Source organism: Sphaerodactylus townsendi, linkage group LG06, assembly GCF_021028975.2.
Source record: "Sphaerodactylus townsendi isolate TG3544 linkage group LG06, MPM_Stown_v2.3, whole genome shotgun sequence".
In the NCBI taxonomy this organism is placed as follows: domain Eukaryota; kingdom Metazoa; phylum Chordata; class Lepidosauria; order Squamata; family Sphaerodactylidae; genus Sphaerodactylus; species Sphaerodactylus townsendi.
The window spans coordinates 88,120,701-88,145,108 of record NC_059430.1 but is presented as its reverse complement, the minus strand read 5'-3'; the positions used below and the strand labels follow the sequence as shown (position 1 = coordinate 88,145,108).

General features: G+C 40.1%; 1 protein-coding gene across 9 annotated transcripts in view; it reads left to right on the top strand.

Moving 5' to 3' along the window:
• MAGI2 (membrane associated guanylate kinase, WW and PDZ domain containing 2) overlaps window positions 1-24,408 on the top strand; it is a 251,122-nt gene that overhangs the window by 188,852 nt on the left and 37,862 nt on the right. For 7 of the 9 annotated variants that reach the window (XM_048499934.1, XM_048499932.1, XM_048499931.1 and 4 more), the window contains 5 exons: window positions 2,039-2,287; window positions 11,723-11,908; window positions 15,272-15,446; window positions 16,456-16,696; window positions 21,086-21,229. In XM_048499934.1, the coding sequence (XP_048355891.1) occupies window positions 2,039-2,287; window positions 11,723-11,908; window positions 15,272-15,446; window positions 16,456-16,696; window positions 21,086-21,229 (995 nt within the window). Of the gene's footprint in view, window positions 1-2,038; window positions 2,288-11,722; window positions 11,909-15,271; window positions 15,447-16,455; window positions 16,697-21,085; window positions 21,273-21,631; window positions 22,161-24,408 lie in introns of those variants that run through there. The other 2 variants (XM_048499940.1, XM_048499933.1) reach the window with 2 other exon arrangements.

Here is a 24,408-nt window from a genome sequence, read left to right as displayed (position 1 = left end):
AACATTCATTTATAGGAAAGGCAGCATTTGGTAATGGCAGAGGGGTAAGATCGTTTTCTTTCAGTTGCATCCACACTGACCTAAGCAGTATACAGCCTTCTAAGACATGACAGCCAGCAAATGAGATCTTTCTTATCTCTGACTATGGCATTCAGTTGCAGCTCTGGTTCAGTAACTTCTGGAGATTTTTAGTTCTAATTTAGCAGCATAATGATTGTTTGTTTTTCTTCCATCTCCCCTGAACTAATCATTTTATTTCTAAGTTGTGCAAGGACTACTAGTGGACATACTTACCAGCTTCCAAAAAAAAAAGTGTTCTCTTTATTCATGTTTTGCTTGATTCCAAGCAACAAAGCTTCCCCCAAAAAAGATTCTTCATTTTGAGGGTTTTTAAAAAATCTATTACAGCACATACTGCAAGGAAGAAACTTAGCCATCTATTTTGTAAAATTCCACTTTATTATTAACCACAAAAATGTTTATTTCAGTCTATTGACCTGACTTATTAAAATACACAAGAATACACAGGAATATATGTTACAAGTGATAATGTCTTGAAAATAATAAATAGGAAGTAATAATAAATAAATAAATAAAAATATAATAGATATGAAATTGGTATGTAGTGATCAGCCTAATATTAAACTCATCTGCTGGTGCTTTTCTCTTATAACTACTATGAGAAATTTGACCACTGACTGACTGAGTGACCTTGGTGTTTTTGTCCTCTCAAAGAGTCTTGACCATGGGGCTAGAGGATTGATGATTTTTAAAAATAGCCAGATTCTGATTTCTTGTTCCCTCTTATACAAGTCACTTGAAAGAAGGATATGTTCAATTGTCTCTGGTTCAGCCTTAAATGATAAGAAACACCCTGAAACCTTTCTTTTAGGAATTTGGAGGGGAAAGAATTTAACCTGGCCCAGCAATACTGATGGTTTGTTAAGTTATTTAAATAATTCTCTGGGCAAAAGGGATTACGATTTCTGATGCCAAACACTGCTGGAGAGTATGAAGTAGAGTTTGAGACAGACCATTCATTTGCCAGAGAGATATCCTTACATCCAGAATAGGATGCTATATCTGGACCTATTTGGTAGAGCATATCTGCAGGGAGTCCTATGAAGGCTACTTTATGGGCCAGCAGACTAACCCAACTTGGAATGTAATGCTCTTTTATCAGATACATAATCAGGCCCAGTATATTTGGAAATACATGGATTTTAAGCCATAGTTTCATTGCTGCGTTCCAGACTTTTAACGATAGAGTGATTTACCAGTCTCCAAGTAGAGTGTTCCATTTGGGACACAAGAGGTAACTTGTAATAAGGATCACATATATTTTTGTCTGACAGTTATCTATTTCATAGGTAGGCTTTGGGTACCAAATACCAGCAGCATATAATAATTGTGTGGCAACTTTTACATCGTAAACTTTTAGTGCCGAAGGAATATGTTCACCACCATCATGAATGAAAAAATTAATAATAGAAGAACAGGCAATTTTAGCTTTTTTAGCCATTTTCCAATGATGGGACCATCTTAGGGAGTGATTAAATGTTAAACCCAAATACAGGAAACTTTTAACCTGTTCTATTGTTTGTTCTCCCATTGCTTTGGTTTTAATTGAATGTATGAGTAACAATGAGAAGTGGTTCGGGGATAGCTGGCTTCCCAAGCATCCATTCAGACTGGAGAATAGGCTTTGTTCTTTCTGAGTTGTGGGATCCAAGGGGGCTTGTTCTTCCGCATTTTATCCATTTGAAAACAGTTCCTGTCAAGATGGTTAAGCGAAGACAGTAACTATGTCAAGGTTACCTAATGATCTTTCATGCACAGGAGCAACTCAAACCAGGGTCTTCCAGATCCTACTTAAAAATTTAACAGCTACATCTCACTGGCTGTATTTCCCTTTTTAACTGAAATTCATTTAGTATCCCCGTTAGTCTCTAGAAAGCCTCATAATTTATCTTTTGTTAGCAAAATCTTCATTAGGAAGCAAGTGGGAATTGTAATCTTCATGTGGTTTTGGTTTTAGGGGAATCGTGTCCGGAGAATGGCAGAAGTCCAGGCTCTGTGTCTACGCATCACAGTTCTCCAAGAAGTGACTATGCCACATATACTAACAGCAATCACGCTGGATCAAGTAGCAATGCTACACCCCCAGAGGGGTTTGCTTCACACAGCATGCAAACGAGTGATGTCATTATCCATCGCAAAGAGAATGAAGGGTTTGGCTTTGTTATCATAAGCTCCTTGAACAGGCCTGAATCTGGATCAACCATAAGTAAGTCAAATCTTATTAACTGTTCCTTTGCAAACATTCTACAATACTTCCTTTCCCATCATGTATGGTTGTCATTTATCTGTAACATTCAATACTAATAATGGTGCCTTCTGTCCCATTTGTTTGTTCCATTTGAACCCCAATTCAAAAGCTCTCTGTCCAACAACCAGGATTTAAAGAGTTCTGTCTGGAGCATTCTATCTCCCCATTGTGTAGTCTGTGATACTCAGCAATTATAAAGTGATCAGTAAGTACTAAGTATTATATACATTAAACATCAGGAAAAAAACAGTAATGGATTTAAGATGCAGGAAACTTTAGATTTTTTGTAAGATATTAAGGGGTTGTTATTTGCTTGTTCTTACCTCCTAAATATTTGTAGCAAAAGAACTCATCACTTGAGTGTACTATGCATTCCTGCATTAAAAATAATAACACATAGCTCCTGCATGTAATTTCTGATGAAAATCAAAATCTATGAAGGTTTTTAAACCCTGCCTACTCCTGAAACAATCACAATCATAATTCCTCATTATGATTTGTCCCATAGAGGGATCATGCAGGATTACATTCATAAACTGTAACAGGAGTGGTTGACTTCCGAAGAAGCTAAGGAGAGATCCCATGAATACAGTAGCCATGTTGTTAAAGGGAATTGAACTCGACAAATCCCCCAAGCCTTTCTGGCAATTATTTACATAATTATTTACATAATTATTTACATAATACACCAGCATGGTGTAGTGGTTAAGAGCAGGTGGACTCTAATTTGAAGAACCGGGTTTGTTTCCTCCACATGAGTGGCTGTCAGGCCTGCGCCATTCTCGACCTGGCATCTTGCTGAGAAGATTTTCTTTCTTGCTGAGAAGGTTTTCTTTCGCTCGCATGTAACTAGTGAATAGTGCTTAAACATTCCCCCTTATCTGTGACTTCCCGTAGGAGGATATTGTCTGTCTCACAACAATATCTCTGTTCTCCCCATCTCTTCTTATGCTGATTCTTTGGGAATGTGAGGGGGGGACTATGTGAGGGGGGGGGGTTGAGCAATGTTGCATCTTATAGGAATATACTGGGGTTCAGAAAGCGAAGTAATAACTTTCTGAATCTCGGGCTGACACAGTTCCAATAAAGTTCTTGAAACTTTCCTGAGTCTTGTTTGTTGAATGGAATAACAGACCCTTACATTGGCAGCGTCTTATCTAGTGAACTAGATTTGTTTCCCCACTCCTACACATGAAGTCTCCTGCGTAATCGTGAGCCAGTCACAGTTCTCTCAGAACTCTCTCAGCCCCACCTACCTCACAAGGTGTCTGTCTGGGGAGAAGAAGGGAAGGAGTTTGTAAGCCACTTTGAGATTCCTTAAAGGCAGAAAGGTGGGATATAAACTCTTCTTCTGTTCTTCAGCTGTAGAAATGTCATTGAAGAACTTTTGTTGTAGAAGTCAAATCTTGCTTTGGGTGTTGTTTATTTCTTCAATTCCCCTGATGGATACTGGAGGCTTGGGGAAGGGATGCAGTGGGACTGTGGATGCACCCAGAGCCATTTACAGCCTCAGAAACTCCTTGCAGTACAAAAGGACCAGGCTGGAAGATGCTACTGGATGCAATCAAGAGAAAGTGAAGTGAGCTTACATTCTGTTGGGATACTTGGGAATGTAAGTTCGCACTGTTGTGCACATGTCCCTTTGATTTCATGGTTAACTTTCTCAGGATTGTTCCCACTGTTAGGCATTCATCTGATCCTTCCATATGGCAGTCTTTGTTTGCAAAGGCTTCTCACCCTATTTTCATCTAAGGTGAACTTTTCCACTTTCCAGGGGACCCCGAAAAACCAGATCATTACTTTTTTTGTGTGTGTGTAAACTGGCCACAGGTTGCAAAAATGCAGGTATCCTGTTTCCATGCACTGGAACTTCTTAATATTGGGCCTGACACCTTGAGAACAATCTGAAGGCAGTTACTCATAAAAATAGAAAATTGGGGGTTCTAAAATGCTAGTATGGGTAGACTGTTTGATATTCAAATTTGTAGTGTTTCAGTTAATTTTTAATGTGAGAGGGAAGATGTATTTAAGTCATAAGAGGTATATAATTTTCTTTTATTTAATTTTTTGTGTTTTAAAAAGGCTTTCATTTTTGAGGGAAGTGGAATAAAACTAATCTGTATTCTGTTTAGATATCTATTAATCATTTGCTTTGTAAGAATTTTTATGTTTATATATGACAATGTCTTAAATAATTAAGGAAACAGAGTATGTGTGTTTAAATGCACTAGTGATTCCTTCACTTTCTTGTATAAATTATACCTTTCTAGGTTTGTGTTGTGAAACAAAATGATTAATGGATATAAACAGTTTGTTTCAAGCTGAACATTCCTTTAAAGTCAGCTCTGCCTGTTTAAGATAAGATGGTACTCTGAGAAAGTTTTATTAATTTTAATGTATTAAAATGTATGCATTACTTTCACAATGAACTGATTTAGAAGAATGATCTTTCTGTGGAAAGGAATGGTTGACCGATTAAAGTATTATTTTATGCTAAAGGGGTACCAATATATTTATCAAAATTCACATGGAAGGAACGTTCATGCCTCCATCATAACACATGGAAAAAATTTGCATCCTAGAGAATAGACTGCAATAGGGTACCAGGAATATTCAGAATTCTAGTGCTCTATATCCTGATAATGAGCATGGGTATACGCATTGTTTAATTTAGCCATGATTTAAACTCTCCAAGTGAAATGTGATGACTTATGAGGTTGCTAAAATAATGTTCACATTTTTTATAGTTGTGAGAGCATGGTATCTAAACCACCGATTGGTCTTTTTAGGGATTTACACCATTGCTTGCCCTGTCCCTTTGGTACTTCTGATTTACAGTCATTACAGCAGTTTGCCCAAAACAATACTTCTGTGACAGAAATTGGTGAAGCATATCTTTAGCCACACTCATGGTTGCCACATTGAAGCTGAAATGAATGCCATGCAGGGGACCTTGCTGTGTGAATTGCACCTTAGTCTGTGATAAAGATAGATACTTGTTCAAACAAGGCTTTTAGTACAATATACAAAACCCAACTCAAAAAGCTCCTACAGATGTATGAAGATGTCATATACTGTTACCCAAACTGGACTTAGAGAGGGGGGAATTAGCTGTTAAAGGATTCCAGAAAGGTAAACAAGGGATATTTTTTCTATATAAGTGGAGGTTTTATTCTACAACAATATTTCAAAGGAAAAGAGTCAGAGATTCGATGAAATATATATTTACTAACTAGCACACACCACTAGGAGCAAAGAAAAACAACAAAACTACAGGAAACCCACCTTCTGCCTCCCAGTGCACACTCACTCATATATTACTGGAACAGGGCAAGGATGAGAGAAGAGACAAGGAGAGGGAAGGGAGGATGCTCAATAAAACCTGACCCAAGGTGAGTGAGAAATAGAGGGTTGTGGGGAGTCCATGCAGCAGATGTCCAAGGCAGCAGAGTGTTGAGGAGATAAGAGGAGCCAGCAAAATGGTTGTAGGAGTATCCCAGTAGTAGGAAAACCTGAGACGCTTTCCACTGACTTGAGATTACCTTTTTTATGAGAAAGGGTCTCATGGCTAGACAAGAGATCCCACTTTCCCAGGGTCAAGATTTGTCCAAGGTAGAAAGTTTGAATTTGACTGGGCAGTTTGAAGGTAACTGCTGTAAAAATATGGCAGGAAGTTTAGGAGGGAAATATCTGACATTCCAAGTTGTGGCGATTGCTGGTTGGTGTGATCATATTGATAAAGGGCCTGGCATGAATAATAGGTTAGATGGCTCATCCTGGATTATTTGAATGTAAGGTTGTCTTTATCAATGGCTGGATCGAATTAGTGGCACTGAGGCAGATTCCGCGTGGGCCAAAAACAGTAGTGTGAAAATGGTGTAAACCCTTTTACCCAGGCCGTTTCTTCACGGCCAAAAAACAGCACCCTAGGGACGGAAAAAACAACGTCCCAGAGGCGCTGTTAGCGCCGTCTGCCGGCCCCCAAAACAGCGGGAAAATGGCACTTTTGAAACTCGCTCAGGGAGCAAGTTTTTCCAAAAGCGCCGTCTTCCAGCCGGTGCAGTGCAAACCGCACCAGCGTGGGGGCACTGATTTTGGCCCCTCTGGTTTGAGGAAGACACTTACCTTTGCTTCCTGTGCAGCTCCGGATGGCTGGAAAAACACTCCCATGCTGCCGTCCAATCCCCAGGCAGTGGTGGCGGTGGGACTGGCTACACAAGACTGTGCAAACAGTCCCGATGCTCCACTGGTTTCATTTAAGCCGGTGGGAAGCCGCTGCCTCTGGCCATGCAGAAACAGCCTGTTTTAAACCATTTTACACTGCTGTTTTTGGCCCATGTGGAATCTGCCTTAAAGATTATCGGACTGTCAATCAGATGTCAGAGATACTGCCATGATGAAGTATCTCTTTGACCAAGGCATATGATTGTATGGGCATGCCTTGAAGCTGGGGGGAATGTAAATGTTTTGTGTATTCCATTGATACCCTGCCTGCATGATACATATTGTCCTGATCGTAGCAGACAGGGCATGTTTTCAGACTCACTCCCATGACCCCCACTGTGCTTAGGTTTTCATGGGGGGCACCCTTCAAAGTAACTAAGAGAAAACCAGGGAACAGATTTGAAGGATCTCAGCAGGAAAAGGGGACAGGAGCCTTAAAATATTAAATTTCAACCATTACTCCATCAAAGTCAGTATGGTCTGTTTAGACCTGGCAGTTTCTGTCAAGGGTCTCAGGCTAAAGTCTCTCTCGTCATCTACCACCTGAAACTTAACTGGAATCTTCTGCATGCTTAACAGATGTTGAACCACTGAACCATGGCCCTTTTGACTTTGCTTGTTTGTGCCTGCCCATTTCTTGGGCCAGATTTCCTTCGTCTTCATCTGCTTTGCTGTTCAACTTGTTGCCCCTTGTCCACTTAGAAGTTGCACCCATGGACATTTATCTCCTTCAGTGCTTTTGTCTTTGTTGCTAATCCCTGGTCTGCCAAATTTGTTTTTTGAGGTGGCAACTGAACCTCCCCTAGTTTCCCACTTTGTCTAGAGACCCCTGCCATGACGTGCTTATAGTCTTATAATCTATGGGACAGATAAAATGGTAGACATTTTACCGAGTTATTGGGACACTTCTTACACAGAATAGTTTGAAAACAGAGTTGAACCTCTGCTAACTACATAGTGTGAAATGGCATTGAACAAAGAAAGGGTTGAGTCAATATTAAATCTGTTCAACAAAAATGTTAATATATTCATTGCAAGCCAGCCAAGAGAGAATGGAAACTCTGGCAGTATAGTTAGTCAGGATAGTTATTTAGCAGTTAGAAGTTTTTTTATATGCCTGTTGTTTACTTGAGAGTCTATCCTTTGTTATCTCTAATGTATAGACTTGTTTTATTAAACAGAAATGTGGACCTTGAGTTTGTATGTAGCCTCACCCCAGAAAGAAACCCCAAGGTTTGGATAGCATGGTCTATTAGTCAGGGAAGATATGGCCTTAAACAAATAGATCAGCATTCCTCTGGCTTGCCTGTTTCTTTGGTGGCTGTGATCAACCCTCAGAAGGGGGGGAAGTTTCCAAGGGGAAGCTTGAACCATACAACAGGAAGTTGATTCAGTTCTCCCAAGTCATGATCCTATGCTCTGACCACTGTACCACCTTAGTTATTTTTTGCTGTCTGCCCATTCTTGAAAATTACAGGCTAAGCTTGTTGAACTGATTCAGCTTGACAGTTATTATGAACATGGTACAGATCTAACATTCCATAAAGGTGTATTTAAAGAATGGAGACACCAATAGCCCAAGCTAACATAAAAATAGCCTTTGCAGATGGAAAAAAAACTGTGATATAAGTCAATGTATATGTTACAACTTCCTTTTTCATTTTCAACTTTGCATATCTCTCATGGCTGTGTCTAAGAAATTTGTATGGGACTATGCCATTTAACTTTTATTACAAGGAACATATTACACAGGAAGGAAGCCGAAAACAGTATTTTCTTCCATCTTTTTTGACTGCCTCCATATGGAGGAAATTTTCTTAGCATGTGGATGTGGCGAAAAGACTGCAGGTGAAATTACTTTCATGTTGGATAATATGTAGGCACTGGAATAGAATGAGTGGTCCGACTGGGTTGTGTATTAGTCCTCCCAATTAAATCCTGGCATGTTGGGATTTAAAGCCAAATTAAAACTCTCACACCTATGGAAAGTTAAGGGTGCCATAAATATTAATATGATTGGCCCATGTATCATATTGAAAAAGACAGCTGTCTCTGGAGGATTTGTTCGCATAATTTAGTACCCACTTTTAAAAAATTGCAAGAAGTTTATTATTTGCTGGAGGTATTGTCAATACAAGAGAGGTGTAGCATTTCTCCCCCTTCCCTTTCACCTGATCACTTGTGACATTTATGTATTGCATGAGGAGAAATGTGAGAAAACAGGCAAGTTATTTTTTACAAAATACAATCTCAGCTGTTAAGGGAAATGCATACTGAACACATGAAAAGGGCATGCTTTATTCATAAAATTGAGCAGCATTATTTGGCAGTGACACCAGCTTGTAGCGATCAACTCTGTCAGGGGGGCATGCTGTGATATTTGCTGGAGCTCTGTAGGGGCTCAAAGATTTTCTGTCAAGAGAAATAATTTTCTGTTTGTTTATTTAAGAGCAAGAAACAAAGAAAGGTGCTGTGTTAGACTCAGCACCCAGTATTTTGTCTGGCTGTGCATGTGTAAATGTAGGACGAAATATCTTAATAATCAAGCAATCTTTTTATTTTATTGCAATTGTATTCAATCAAAATTTGTAGGGATGAACGGAGTGGAAGGTTAAGAATAGCATCTGAAAAGCTTGGGTCTTGTGGGTGGGAAGCCTGATGTATGGATAGGTTCCTTCAGCCTCACAATAGATCATGGGACTGAGATGTCTGGAGTCTTTGTGGCCATTTAGCTTTTTCAACAGTTGAAAATTAAGGAGTATCCTTCCTACATTTGAAAACAGCTTGCAAAACACTTAAGACTCCTTGAAATGCAGAAGGCCATACCTATGTTATACCAAGGGGACTTTTTCTTTAAAATGTCATATAGACACGTCACCAACCATTTTTGAAGTTGCTCTAGATTTAAGAAGCAACAGTGGAGAGGTAGATAGGTAGAGATATTGCCAAAAAGGAAAAGGATGGGGACCTCAGAGGACTTGCAGAATTAACTGCACATTTTTGGGGGATTACCGTGCATACCTGCCATGGTCAGTTCATCTGATAATTGGCAATGGTCTTGCATGGTATGGATCCCCGATTAATAAGGAAAAGACTTTAATTAGCCCCATGAGACTCCAACTCACATGCATTTTCTTCTCTTCTCTTTTTGACCTTGTGCAACATATTATGGCTCCCTTCTCTGAGAAAACAAGTGTCTATCAAGGTCTCAGGAATTCCCTAGTGGGCCTCAAGACACCTTACATCTCCAGGGCATAACAATCACCATCTCAAAAGAACCTCTAAATGAAATGCTTTGGGCATTTCAGCTATTGGATAAAACTTAATAAAATTGATCAAGTTTTCCTTCTTTTTTATTTTCTTTTCCTGGAGGGGAGGAGGGTTAAAAAACTGATATTTTGCAAATAGCCAGACTCTGGCACTTCCTTATATGTATCTTGTGTTTGTAAGTGCACAATAAAGTGACTTATGGGAAACTAGAACATTAAATTAAATTACAATTAGGTTAATGAAAAGTGCTTTTAATGCGAAAGCATTAAAAATTAATGAGAAGATAGCTCTGTGCTGAAAGCCATATCATCCTTAACTTGTTTCTTGAAGAAAAACCTATGAAAGCACTTTTAGTTTCAAAAATTACAGTTTGTCAGCAAGTTCAATAAGGTTGCATTTAATATTGTTTTGGGAATTTTTTTGGAGGGGGTACACTGAAAACTACTTGAGCATTTTCATTTTTAAGTTAACATTTCATATCAACAGTTTTCATATTTAGTTGATTTAAAAAATCTGGATAACCAGAATTCTGAAGTGCAAACTTATTTTTACCAGCTTCTGTCCTACAGAAAGAGTTTTTAAAGATACTCTTTGACCACTGTGTGAAGGTGCTTTATAAGCTTAGTACAGGATCGTAGTCTGTGACGATGTCTATTGTATGTCTCACTTCCCTTTATTCCTTTGTTCCTCTGTCTTTGTAATCTGTTTTCTGTACTATTGCACTATTCTGCACTATCATTCCAAGAGAGTTTTTTCATTGTTCTTGTTTTTCTTGCTTCCCAATTTTGTAATTTTAGTCCTACTTCATTGTTCATTGGAGGTCCTTGCTGTCTGATTGAACTGTTTTTCAAGTGTTGCAATCCACCAAGAGTCTCAGTAAGAAATTAAATATAAAAAGGAATATACAGAAATAAAAATAGGTATTTGTCATTCTGTGGTCAAAGGAAAAGATCTTACTTGCCCTGGACATGCTCTTCTTCTTCCCTGCTAGACTGCATAGGCCTGCTACATTTTGATGGGCACATAGCATCACATCCTTCCCTGGAAACCAGCAGCAGCTCATTCTACACAGGGTCCCCAACACAGAAACCTTCCCTGATCTGTCATTTGGGCTGAAGCCAAATTTAAATGTAATGCAGGTGGGCAAGAAGATATTAATACCCACATCCTCTTGGAAAAGGCCCGATTTCTCACTAAAACTTAGCTACATGGCCCTGCCAGTACTTCAGTGCAGCTCCTGTCCAGGCATGCCAGTGCTACCTGGGCAGGTGAGGAAGACTCTGCAGAAGAAGGCAATGGAAGATCACCTCTGTTTCTCATTTGCCTTGAAAGTCCCTTGCTGGGGTCGTTGGAAGTTAGCTGCCACTGAATAGCATTTAGTTACCTAATTCGTTAGGGCCATCATGGGGCAATTTTCACTACATATTAAATGTTCAATATATTTTGTTTCCTGCCTTGCATCACCTGAAAGTCCTATGAAAAAAACAGCAGAGAGAATTTACTGATTTTTCTGTAGACAACTTATTAAAAAAGATTTTTTTTAAAGACTCTCCTTTCCAATTCACCTTCATACAGAGATATAAACATTGGGGGAAGAAGAATACATTTCCAGGTTCACCTTAAAAAGGACATATAATTAATAATGAATTTCATGGCCTTTGTTTTGTTATCTGCCTTAGCTCCAATAACACTGATTAAGAATTTGGACAGAAACCCTAGCCTTGAGAAGTGTGAGAGTGTGTTTGTTTGAGGTTGAATGGAGGAACTGCTTACCGAACAAACCGAGGTCTAGACACATTCCTAATGGAAGCCATTGTTTGGTATATACAAATATTTTATCATTAATGCATCACACTGATTCCAGAGTTATATTAATTATCTTCCCCCCTCTTTTCCCAGCTGTACCCCATAAAATAGGCCGTATAATCGATGGAAGTCCTGCTGATCGCTGTGCGAAACTTAAAGTTGGAGACCGGATTTTAGCTGTGAATGGCCAGTCTATAATCAACATGCCTCATGCAGATATTGTGAAGCTAATTAAAGATGCTGGTCTTAGTGTAACTCTTCGCATCATTCCTCAGGAGGGTAAGTAATTGACCCTTAAAGCTCAGGAGGAAAACAGAAGTAGCAACCAATTAATGTGAAATGTACCACTAGGGAGGTTGGAAGATTTTTGTACGTGACGCCTGTTTGTGGTATTATATAAATTTTACTGCTGGATCCTTGCAGAACATGCTTGAACAAGAAATCTGAACCCTTCAAAAACACTTCAGACAGCAAAAGCCTTTCCAAACTACCAGAAGAGGCCTTAATGAAGCACTGTAGGGTCTATTCCCTTGCCTTGTGGGAGAACAAACATTACACATCAGTTGGAAGTAATCAGTCATTCCCCATCACCCCATATTTTTTAATTGCAAATCCACTAACATAACCTAATTTGCTTGCTCCCCGCCCCCCAGTTACACAATTGAAATCAGACTCAGAACTACAGAAGTTCTCACAGAATGGCTCATGAGCACTGAAAATTTGTTTCTCCGCTGACTTTGTATTTTGTGTAGTTTTTGTAGTTCTGTACCAAATAGTGGTGAAGTTTTGTCCACAGGGCTTGGAGTAAATCCTGACTAGGGGTTCGATAATCGGAAGTCCTGGAAAAGGAATAATTTTTTCTCCCTCCATACTAAAAACAAGAAAAACTGCAGATTTTCCCTATAGTTTTTTTCTCTTTCAATATCTAAAGATCTTAAGCTGTAAGTAGGAGGCTTTTATTTCTTTAAGGAAAATATGCTGGGGAGATACTTGGCTACTGGCAATGTGGTCCTTTGATCTCTATCCACCCAAAAGTAGGGGACTGTATTGTTTTTCAATATCTCCCTTTTAAGACTGCCAAAGGTGCAGTGTTTTTAATGAGTGGGATGAGTGCAGTGCTTTTAGTGAGTGAAAGATTTGAGATGTGGTGACATTCAATGACAATCATCGGTAACAATGATTAAAAATGATCATCAAGGCTAGCACTGCTCAGGTCAAATGATAGCTCTTGAAGTCCCATTAAAGAGAAGCCAACCATTGTTGTATTTGTGATATATTTTTACCATTGTGAACATTGTATCTTCTTTCTTAGACAAAAAAGGGGTTAGGCCATCTCTGCTGAAAAATCACAATCATCTTTCTATTTCTATCGGAGAAAAAAAACTTATAAAACAATTTCTGGGTTGGATCCTTGGATATTCTTCATTTTAGAACTACTTTCCTCTGGCAGAGGGAGCTCTCCCGTGGAGGATCCACCTGGCATTAAAAGAAGGTTCTTTAAAAAAAGAGTAAATTTGTGTTGACAACTATGGCATCTTAGAACTACAGGATCAGTAGTTGAATTCTATTGCATTAAGGAATACGATTAACAGACTAAAGATGAAGAACACAAAAATAATGCAAGTTTTTACCAATCTATATTACTGGGCAGATAATTCTCTTTTCACTGAAAATTCTCCATGATTTTTTGAAGTGAGTATCATAGGCCTGCTTAGGTATTTCATAAAAAGAAAGGTGGTGGTTTCCACTGGTCCTTCTGTATGGGACTCTCCTTTAAATTTGCTGTAATCTGGCAATACTAATAAACCCAACTGTAAGAACAATGGCAGTTGTACCAGCAGTTTAACATTAGTAGCTATGGAGACCTTTGTCCCAAAGTGGCTCGCAATCTAAAATAGTTAGACAAGGGAATTGGAAGAAGGAAGGTACAGGAAAGGCTCATCAGTCGAGATACAACAGTGATCATGGATCTCCGTGATATTTTTAAGCTGAATGACAGCTGAGAGGTGGGCCAGTTTGGGTAAGAACTGTAAAGGGATGGGGGGTACTAACCTCATATGGTCTTTCAAACTGAAACCAGTTCCCTCTCCCCATGATGGTATTAGCCATTTAAAGGAAGACAAAATGAAATGCATATTTCCCCATCGTTTCTTTAAAGAACTAAATAACTATAACAATATGGCAGGTCCTAGTTTTGGTTTGCAAAATTTGCAAAATTAAAAGAGTTTCAATCACCCTTTCCCTCTCTATACCATCCCCATAAAAACATGTCCCAAACAGCTGTTATTTGACTTGGAAAGGTGCTGGGAAGATCTAATCAGGTATTTCTCAGTATTTTATCTGTTTAATTAATTTGTTTAATCATTCAGATCAGTATGGCTTACAGCAGTTTTTCCAAATACAGTTCTGTGCCCAAAGGGGTCACAGTCTAAATAATTTATAATAATTTAATGTCACACAAATCTGGGAACAAGAGATCAGTCCTATCTTTGGAGCTGTGTCCAGGAGAGGTGGATCTTTACTTCAAGATCCTGGAAATAGGTCTTTTGAATATATTGCTATGAAGGAAAGCAGCCTATTCTTTCATGTTCTCTTATAGCACACTCATTCTTTTCTGCTCAGCAAGAGTGGTTGCAGTGTTATACATACTTAGATAAAAGCCATGTTGAAGCCAGTAGAATGTTTGATTAGCATGCCCAGGATTGATGTGTATGCCTATTTAGACTAATTTTTCAACATGCATTATCCTCTGCCTTTTTTTTTTTTGCTTGCTTGTTTGTTTTTTACCTGATAAGGCTGGAGTAGGGCGGGGTAAAAATTGAAATAAAGTCACTTCCTTCTGGTACCTCACTGCTGGGAGCAGCAGTGGCGTAGTGGTTAAGAGCAGGTGCATTCTAATCTGGAGGAACCGGGTTTGATTCCCCACTCTGCTGCCTGAGCTGTGGAGGCTTATCTGGGGAATTCAGATTAGCGTGTGCACTCCCTGTGCCTGTGCACTCCCACATACACCAGCTGGGTGACCTTGGGCTAGTCACAGCTTTTTGGAGCTCTCTCAGCCCCACCCACCTCACAGGGTGTTTGTTGTGAGGGGGGAAGGGCAAGGAGATTGTAAGCTCCTTTGAGTCTCCTACAGGAGAGAAAAGGGAGAATATAAATCCAAACTCTTCTTCTTTTTCTTCATTTAGTCCTTCTTGCCTTCCACACCTGACTACAAGGCAATTGGCCCAGATCTAAAGCCCTGGATGCATGTGGTGATATCTACAACCTTTCATTTTTCAATTATTTTGTGCACCTTTTCAAGCCCCAGCTGTTTAATATTTATATCCTCCTTTTATCACTTTGTTACTCCTGTGAATGCCAAAAAGTTCTCCGATGTCCTTCAAATGGAAACTTTCTAACCGCTGCTCTTTTTGCTTTTAAAAGCAATGGAGAAATGTGGACATTTTAATTGCTCATTAACAGCCAGAATTGTAGGTGATTTCAAAGCACAGCCGGTGAAGTCTACTAAGTTCAGTTATCTTGAAATCTAACTATAAGTTTGGCCATTCTTGGTTAGAGTGTGATGCAGCTACAACTAGCTTGCTTTGCCCTTTGCTCACATTGTGGCAGCTCTTTCTTATCTCTGGTATTCCCATTATGCAGAGCTGAACAGCCCAGCTTCCGCACCCAGCTCAGAGAAGCAGAGCCCCATGGCCCAACAGCACAGCCCCATGGCTCAGCAAAGTCCACTCTCGCAACAGAGCCCAGTAGCACAGCAGAGTCCCGTAGCACAGCCAGCACCTCCGCAGCCGCTCCAGTCTCAAGGGCATGAAAACAGGTAAGGGGAACAGTAACTCCAGTTCTTGGGGACCATATCCCATACAAGACCTAATAGAGCATTTGGGGTAGGAGCAGGGAGGGCATTTGGCATTATCTTGTTTTTTAACAGAATATGATTTGACATTTCCTCATCTGTCTTGGTAATGGTGATGATGTGGTTAAAAGAAACATTTCTGTGTCGTCGTAATGGTGCCAATATTAGAGTATGCAGAACATACCGAAGGCTAGGCTCATAATGAGGTAAGCAGAAAATGGCACCAAAATTGCAGCACAGCAGGGCAGGGGGGTCCAGCAGGGGGCAGTGTGGTGATTCAACAGTAGAAAGTGCATCCTTATAAGCAGCTGTTGATAATCAGTGCTGGAGTCCGGAGGTAGCTCAGTCAGGCCCATGCAAACCTGTTACCACTGCTGGCCAGTTGTTTCTGAGCCCCTGATGTCAGTGGTGGATACTAGCCAGTCAGCGGCTATACAACTTTATAGTACTTTCCACTCCCTTCCTGGGGTTGCCAGCAATGATAAGCCTTCCTGTACCCCCTCAATGAGTATCAAACCATAACCTCACTGTCTGCAGATGATGCAGGGAGAAGGATGTAAAACATGTGAAATAATGGACATTGGAATAATGTTGTCTTGTTTCACTGGACATGACTTGTGACAAATAAACACATAAACATTCCTTATGTCTGACAATTGGTCTATTAAGATCAGTATTGTTGACACTAACTGGCAGTGGAAAGACCTGGGGTTGAATCTAGGACCTTCTGCAGACCAAGCAGATACTCTGCCACTAAGCCATCATTCCTCTCATTCTTGCCAAAAATGTTGACTACCATTACTATCAGTTCCATGTTCCATGTATTCATTTTCACAAATGGCCAAGCCACATGTCACCCTGTTTTACAACAAAATTGAATGTTTTCCATTTCATTAACTGTATTTAGTAGTAGTTAACACCTCTTTTAAAAAAATTAAAAATTGTTCCAATCTAACCATGTCTTATTACTTAGTTACAGGTCAGAGGTGAAAGCAAGGCAGGATGTGAAACCCGACATCCGACAGCCTCCATTTACAGACTATCGGCAGCCTTCGACAGACTACAGGCAGCCTCCATTAGACTACAGGCACCCTCCAGTACTAGATTACCAGCAACCACCTCCTCTGGACTACAGGCAACCCCCTTTGATAGATTACAGGCAACATTCTCCTGACACCAGGCAATACCCCTTATCAGATTACAGGCAGCCCCAGGTATTTCCTTATGTTCATACATAATTTTATACTGCTTTTCCATGAAATTGTTCCCAAGGCAATTGGAAATAAATTGTGTTCAGTTATTAAGCCAAAAGCAGAAGCCTAGAGCTATTCAATGTTTGTAGCAGAAACTAATTTGGAATGCATTAGTGTATTTGCATAAGTATTTGTTCTAATAAAATAATTATCCAACAGCGAATCGTTCCAGACAAGCATGACAATTTCTCCATGCAGTGGTACTTTCATTTCTAAAGGGAAACAACTTGTGTCTGCCTTGTGAAAGTGCTATTTAGACCATATTTATAAAACAGCTGCAGAGTGTGTCAGGGGATGACACTAAGACCCAACTGCATGCATACAATCCCTTTTGGCATGTGGAGTGACTCAGCATATTGGGGGAAAGCCATTAATTTAAAAAACTGTTATTAAAAAAACAATTTCTATAATACAGAATCTGAGTCATATGAGCAGCCACTCCCCCATCGCTGCCTCTCTGCTGAAATACAAAGCAGATAGAACTGCTGCATAAATATTATCCTTTCTATCATTGTCATAGACAGAGACTGCTTGTAATTAGGAAATCATAAAACTCCCTACAAAGGCACTCAAGGGAAACTACTCCTTACTCAGAAGACCATACCTGTGCATGGATTTGCATTGTGATGTGAATTATGCAAATAGAAACTACCTGTGCAGAAATTGAACAGGTGCCTCATTTCACAGAGATGCTGATGATTTCATGGTCCCAAGCCTAATAACTTGGAGCTGCATGCAGCAGAAATTTACCATGACAGAAGGGAAGGCAATTTTTACTGATTCCCCCTCCCAGAGCAGATCCTTCTGGTGCTGTTCCTGGGGGTTTCTCGTCCCCCAGTAGTATTATGTGGGAGGAAGAGGCAGGGGGAGGCAAAAATGGCTTCTGTTAATGGAAATTTTGTGCAGAATCTAACCATCCCCATTATAAAGCCTGCAACATCAGTTTGTAAATGCTGAGCATGCAATAATTGCAACCAAACAGATGTGTCTTACCAAAAGTTTACTTTTGGGAAGAAAGATAGTACGAATAGTGGTTAGGCATCAGAGCAGGACCAGGATGATTCATGTTCATATCCCTGTTCATTAAACAATGTAACAACACAGGAACAAGGTATAGCGGAAGAGCATCAAAAGTAAAAAAAACCTACTGTACTGCTGCTACAGGCAACAGTATACCACCCAACAATTAAAATGCTGCTTTAATTATGTGACAATTAATATAAAGTGAACATGTGCATAATATGCTTATAACAGAGCACAAACCACATAACAGAGACACACCACATACAAAGCAACATACATATAAATATACAAAATTCAAGCACGTGTCCAGACACACTCTCCAGGATTATACCCCAAGGTTAGATAGTATCACGAAGATGAATCAAATAACTTCTTAATTCTTCAAAACATTGAAGACAGGATCTCTGGCAATCACGCATTTCACGGCAGCTCTACCACTTTGTCAGCGACTCATTAATATTGCTTGCTCATAGTGGGATTGTCCAATTCAAGCATAATGTTTTAAAAGCTTGTAGATATTCCCAGCGTGTCTTGGGCTAAGCTTCAAGATTTCAGCATGTAAATTGTTCACTTTATATTGATGATCATGTCCCTGCTCAACAAAGAAATTTGGTGGGTGATCCTGGGCTTTTGTGAGGTGTGGAGGAGAGAAGAACTACATGTGCTGTTGTGAGGTCCTTGGAGGAATGGTGAAATTAAAATAAAACAATCTGGAAATGAATATTTATGTTATACAAGCATTATGTATATGGTTATTTTGTGTGTGCATACAAGAGGCATTCCCAAATGATTAATGATAATTAAGGCTATAATCAATATATTGTATGTCTGGCTAGATTCATGACCTTCAATTGAAAGGCCTCCAAAGGGCAAACAGATCTGTGTTTATATTATCAGCAGAATGAAATGGAAATCTACCATTTTGAGCTGTAGGTAGAGGAGTTATGTTTGAATGTTCCTTTATGGGCAGTGTATACTAATTATCTATAAACAGAGGGATTTTTTTGAGTATTCAAACCTGCAGGGATGTGGAATGGTACAGTGTGGTGTAGTCTGATTTCATCCATTCTCAGAAGCTAAGCAATGTCAATAGTTGGATGGGTGATCATCTAAGTGCAAAGGAAGCCTATGGCAACCGGCTGTATGTTTCACTTGCCTTGAAAGCTCCTTTCTGTTGTCACCATAATTTGGTGTGAGTTGATGACACATACATACGTACATATTCAAACCTGCAGTCTCTCCCCCAACTTTATATATGTTGACCAGATACTGATGCTATACAGAGGTGTTGGGGTGGGGGGAATGACGCCTGGGGCAACACCGAGGGGATGGGTGTGGGGGGCAATTCTCCATACCCTCCACAGCTGGAATGTGCCCAGGAACACATGGCCCCACATGTCCCCGTGAGCAATCTGCCTTTGATCCTATATACCCACACAGCCCACTGGTCCATGTAGCTAAATACTGTCAACTGAGGCAAAGAAATGCCTTTCCTGCTCCCTTGTGTATTTCAGTTTGAGATACCAGCAATTGAACCTAGGACCTTCTGTATATGAAGCAGATATTTTGTCACTAAACCACAGTCTCTCCCTTAACTTGTAGAAATCTGTTCTAGAAAACACTTGATTGGAAACTAACATATCCAGTAATATTGATGGATTTCAGAAGAGCAATGTATGAATATTATCCATCCAAATGATGAACTAGCAGCAAAGTGCATTGTGGGGGAGATGCAGTGGGCCCTGCAAAGGGTGGGACAAAGCATTTTCTGATGCAATGGGCTTTACCAGGGTAGTAGCAATTCCTCTCCCTTCCAGCATGACAATTTCCACCTACCACGCCTTGGGTCCTGAGTCTTTGACTTGGGGGTGGGTGAGGTCAAAAAGGTGTGGCTTTGGGCAGGTGGGAAGGTGAGAATATAAAAAGAGTGGCTTGGGGTGGGAAAAGAATTGGAAGGTTTGACTTGGAATGGGGGTGGATGGAAAGGAATGTGTTGAGGTGGTGGAGGATTGGAAGGTGAGTATTGGGATGAGGGAGGGTGGAAAGAGGAGGCTTGGGTGGGGGAGGATTGGACATTGTGGCTTGGGGTAGGGGTGAGTGGGAAGGTGAGTATTGCGATGGGGAGGGTGATAGGTGTGGCTTGGGGTGGGAGAGAGTGAAAAGGTGAGGCTTGGGGTGTGGGAGGGTAGAATGAGGATGTTTGGGGTGGGGGCGGGTGGAATGAGGATTTTGTGCCTCCCCCTCCCCTTCCCTCCCTTGCATGCCACCCCTCACTCCCTCCCCTTCCCTTACAAGCCACCCCTCCCTCCGCTAGGGTGGGTGGGCCAGGTTCAGATGCTGGGCCCACTCCCCTTCCCTCCCTTGCATGCCATCCCCACTCCCTCCTCTTCCCTTGCATGCCACCGCTCTCCCCCTCCCTCCCTCCCTCCCTCCACTAGGGTGGGTGGGCCAGGGCCAGATGTGCCTCTGTTTGTAGTGTATCAATCACATATAGTTTAGCTGCATGTTGGAAATGATGAGTGTGGGCCATTACATGAAAACTGTTGGCACCTAGCAAGGATTTTGTGTAGAGGCAGATGTGCCTCTGTTTGTAGTGTATCCATCACATGTAGTTTAGTTGCATGTTGGAAATATTTATTATTATTATTATTATTATTATTCAAAAACAGTTATACACAGCAAACAAGATCAATATGCTGGATTTTGTATTACATCACACGTCGGACACTTCCCAAGCATCTAGGACTGTGTGATGTATCGACGAATAATGCGTGCAGAGCCGAGTAGGGTGGCCTTTTGCAGCTGACATATGGTGATTTTGTCAGCTCCAATTGTTTTTAAGTGCCGTTCAAGATCTTTAGGCACTGCACCCAGTGTGCCGATCACCACTGGGACCACCTTTACTGGTTTGTGCCAGAGTCTTTGTAGTTCAATCCTTAAATCCTCGTATCGTGTAAGTTTTTCCAGTTGCTTCTCATCAATCCTGCTGTCACCAGGAATTGCAACATCAACTATCCACACTTCCTTTTTTTCCACAATCGTTATTATTATTATTATTATTATTATTATTATTATTATTATTATTATTATTATTATTATTATTATTATTATTATTATTATTAAATCTTATATACCGCCCTCCCCTGGATGATGAGTGTGGGCCATTACATAAAGACTGTTGGCACCTAGCAAGAATCAGAACTCGATCGCTGAATCAAAGGATAACTCTGCTTGTATCTCAATATTTCCTCTTAATTGCAGAAGGAAAAGGGAAATGCTATAATTTATTTAAATAATTTATTTTTTATGTTTCCTTTAACTGTACAGGATTTTGATTATTTCACTGTTGACATGGAGAAAGGAGCCAAAGGGTTTGGATTCAGTATTCGAGGAGGACGAGAATACAAAATGGATCTCTATGTGTTGAGATTGGCAGAAGATGGACCAGCAATAAGAAATGGAAGAATGAGGGTAAGATGAGATGGAAAGGTTGGTTCAGCTAAGCTATGATCTGGGCTCATTAACTTTACAACAACACAACAACACAAGCATTTATTGGCATACAAAACAGGACAAAATTTTAAAACAAAACAAGGTTAAGAAGTGCAGTTAAAATTACTAATTTCCAGTATAAAATTTGCAACAGTTTCACAAAAGAGCACATCAGAGCTGTTCAGGAGATTGGGTATCTTATAACACTCATGCCACTGAGAACATTGCAAGAAAATGGAATTCATGTATTTCATGCGTATCTTATTGTATTTAGGGCATAGAAACAGAGAATGGTCAAGTGTTTCAACCGTAGTCATATCACATGAACAAACTCTTTTAGCACGTTCCATATTCTTAAATCTTCCCACCAGCAGAGCTGATGGCTCACTAACTTAAACTGAACAATGTCGAACTGATAGTACAATCCTATGCAGGTTTATTCTAGTGAGTTACTCCAGTTACTCCATTGGGCTTAAACTGGACTAACTCTGCTCAGGATTGCCTTGAATCATGGGCTACAACCTTCAGAATACACATAAGCTCCACTAAATAAAACAGGGCTTACTTCTGAGAAGTTCAGCTTAAGAGTGCTCCTATAGATTTTTAAGAGTTGGCAGGGAGCTTCTCGTTCCTCTGGGTAAATGTGCCTTGCCAACGTCTGCAGTCCTACAGTTTTTCCTGTATGTGTCCCCTTCTGAAGTAATATCTCCAGACTGGAGAACAGCAGTCTAAGGAAAGAAACTGATGTCAGCATATTCTTTATACATAATTGTTAATGGAGCTCATCCAGGTGTTCAGTAGCTGCTCTTTTTCTGAAGCAGAAAAAACCCTCTGCATAATGTTAACATATTTGGAGCATGGATGTCATAATTTCACAGTAATATCTCAACAACAAAGAATTTTGATTGGAAACTAACATGGAAACTAACTGCCCTGAGCCTTTGGAGAGGGCAGTATATAAATATAATAAATAAATAAATAAATATCCAGTAATATTGATGGATTTCAGAAGAGCAATGGATGAATATTATCCATTCAAATATCCAAGTATATGAACCAAGTATTGATTCTTTGTTTGCCAGTAAGTCTCCAAATATGAACCAAGTATTGATTATTTGTTTGCCAGTAAGTCTCTGCACTTTCTGGTTTTTTGAGTGAAGTTGAATAATCAGAAGCAGTTCAAAGAACTAAAAACTGGAAATATGTGAAAATACCATAATTAGACAAGAAAGTCACACTGGTCATATAATATCTGTTTGATGACGCATTATGGTCAGGTCGCTGCTTAGAGATAGTTCGGAATCATATTGCAGTGTGTATTTGGAATTTGGAATTTGGAATTTGTATTGCGGTTCTCCAGTTCTTCCTAGCCACATAGAATGGGTAATGCAGGGGTAAAACCCATTGTGTGTTTCACTATGATAAGATTTCATTCATAGTTCTGCAGATTGGCAGTCACTGGAATCACTCACCATCTCTTGCTACAGTGCTCATTCTTTTGAAAACCAGTAACTGACTTTCATACATTTCAGCAGTGTTGTTGCTACTGAAAACTGCATCCACATGAGCAAGTTATGTGTAAATTATTCAATTTCAAATGTCAAGGCTGTATATTATAGAAAGCCATCCAATCATAGATCACAGAACTGTGAGAAACTCTCAGTTCCTCTTGCATTCATTGGGTTGGATCTATACTAAATTTTCTGCTAATGAATAGCACATCCTCAAAATACAATTCCTGGGGTACAGGGCATCCTCAGAAACAACATAAGAGACACAGAGCAAATCAAAATGGTGGTCTGAAGCAAGAAAGGGATTCAGCATAAATTTTACTTCACCTTCCATTGGTGGAAAATTTAGGCTAGAACAGGGCAACCACAGGTGGAACTCGAAATTCAAAACTGGAAAAGCAGTTGTGAGTAGCAACATCATCAATATCAGCTAACATCACACACCTCACCAAAGAGAAGCAGTTCCAGCCATTACATTAGGGCTGAGTTAAATTTTTGACCAAATATAGCAGGCTAATTTTTTAATTGATAATTTTGTATGGTCCGTGAATGATGTTATAAATATCCAAATGGCCCTTGGCAGAAAAAAGGTTCCTCACCCCTGGCCTAGATTGAACCCATCAGCAGGCCAGAAAATTGGAATTGCTCTGACAGGATAACTATGCTTTGAGTTACTGAAGAGCTTACACTGATTTTAGAATTTATGAGCATTTTGAGTTGTCATTAGCAAATAATCCTAAGCAAGGGTATGTATCCACAGACTATACTTTCCCACTTCCCAACTTCCCCCATCTGCCAATAAGGTCCCAAAATTTTGTTAAGGTGGGGGAGCAGCAAACCCTATGGAACATGGGATAAAATGAGTAGTTTGCAGTTGAAGAGGGTAATTGATGCCCTCTCTTCTGGAACTGGAAATGTTCCATCTGAGAAAATGTGAGAAACCAAGAAAAGGTCCAAATTATCAAGCCTGTATGATTGATGCTTTGGCCTGGAAAGCCTAGGCTAGCCCAATCTTGTAAGATCTTGGAAGCTGAGCAGGGTCAGCCCAGGTCAGTATTTGAATGGGATGACAGATGGGAGGGAGGGAGGGAGGGAGGGAGGGAGGGAGGGAGGGAGGGAAGGAAGGAAGGAAGGAAGGAAGGAAGGAAGGAAGGAAGGAAGGAAGGAAGGAAGGAAGGAAGGAAGGAAGGAAGGAAGGAAGGAAGGAAGGAAGGAAGGAAGGAAGGAAGGAAGGAAGGAAGGAAGGAAGGAAGGAAGGAAGGAAGGAAGTTGGAATGCTGAAATCCATTGACCAAACTAATGCAAGTGAAAGAAAAGGGTGAAGACAATGAAAAAGTAATACTATTTATAACAGGATGTGCAACAATCTCTTTATTGTGGTTCACTGAATGGGTCAAAAGATGCAGTGCAAACAAATGAACTAAGACTGATAGTTGTAGAGGCTGAATTCAGAGATTAGAGGAGAGGTGTTGATTTATATAGGAAACCGTAGAGCTGTAGAAGGGTGAGGGGAGGAAACAATTTAAATTATTTGCTGAAAATGAAGCAAACAGAATTTTGTCTGAATTCTTCAAAGGCCCTAGATTAAAGTTCCCTGAGTTCCAGGGAAAAGAGTACAGCGCAGTTTCGTTTTCTAGTTGTCCTTGG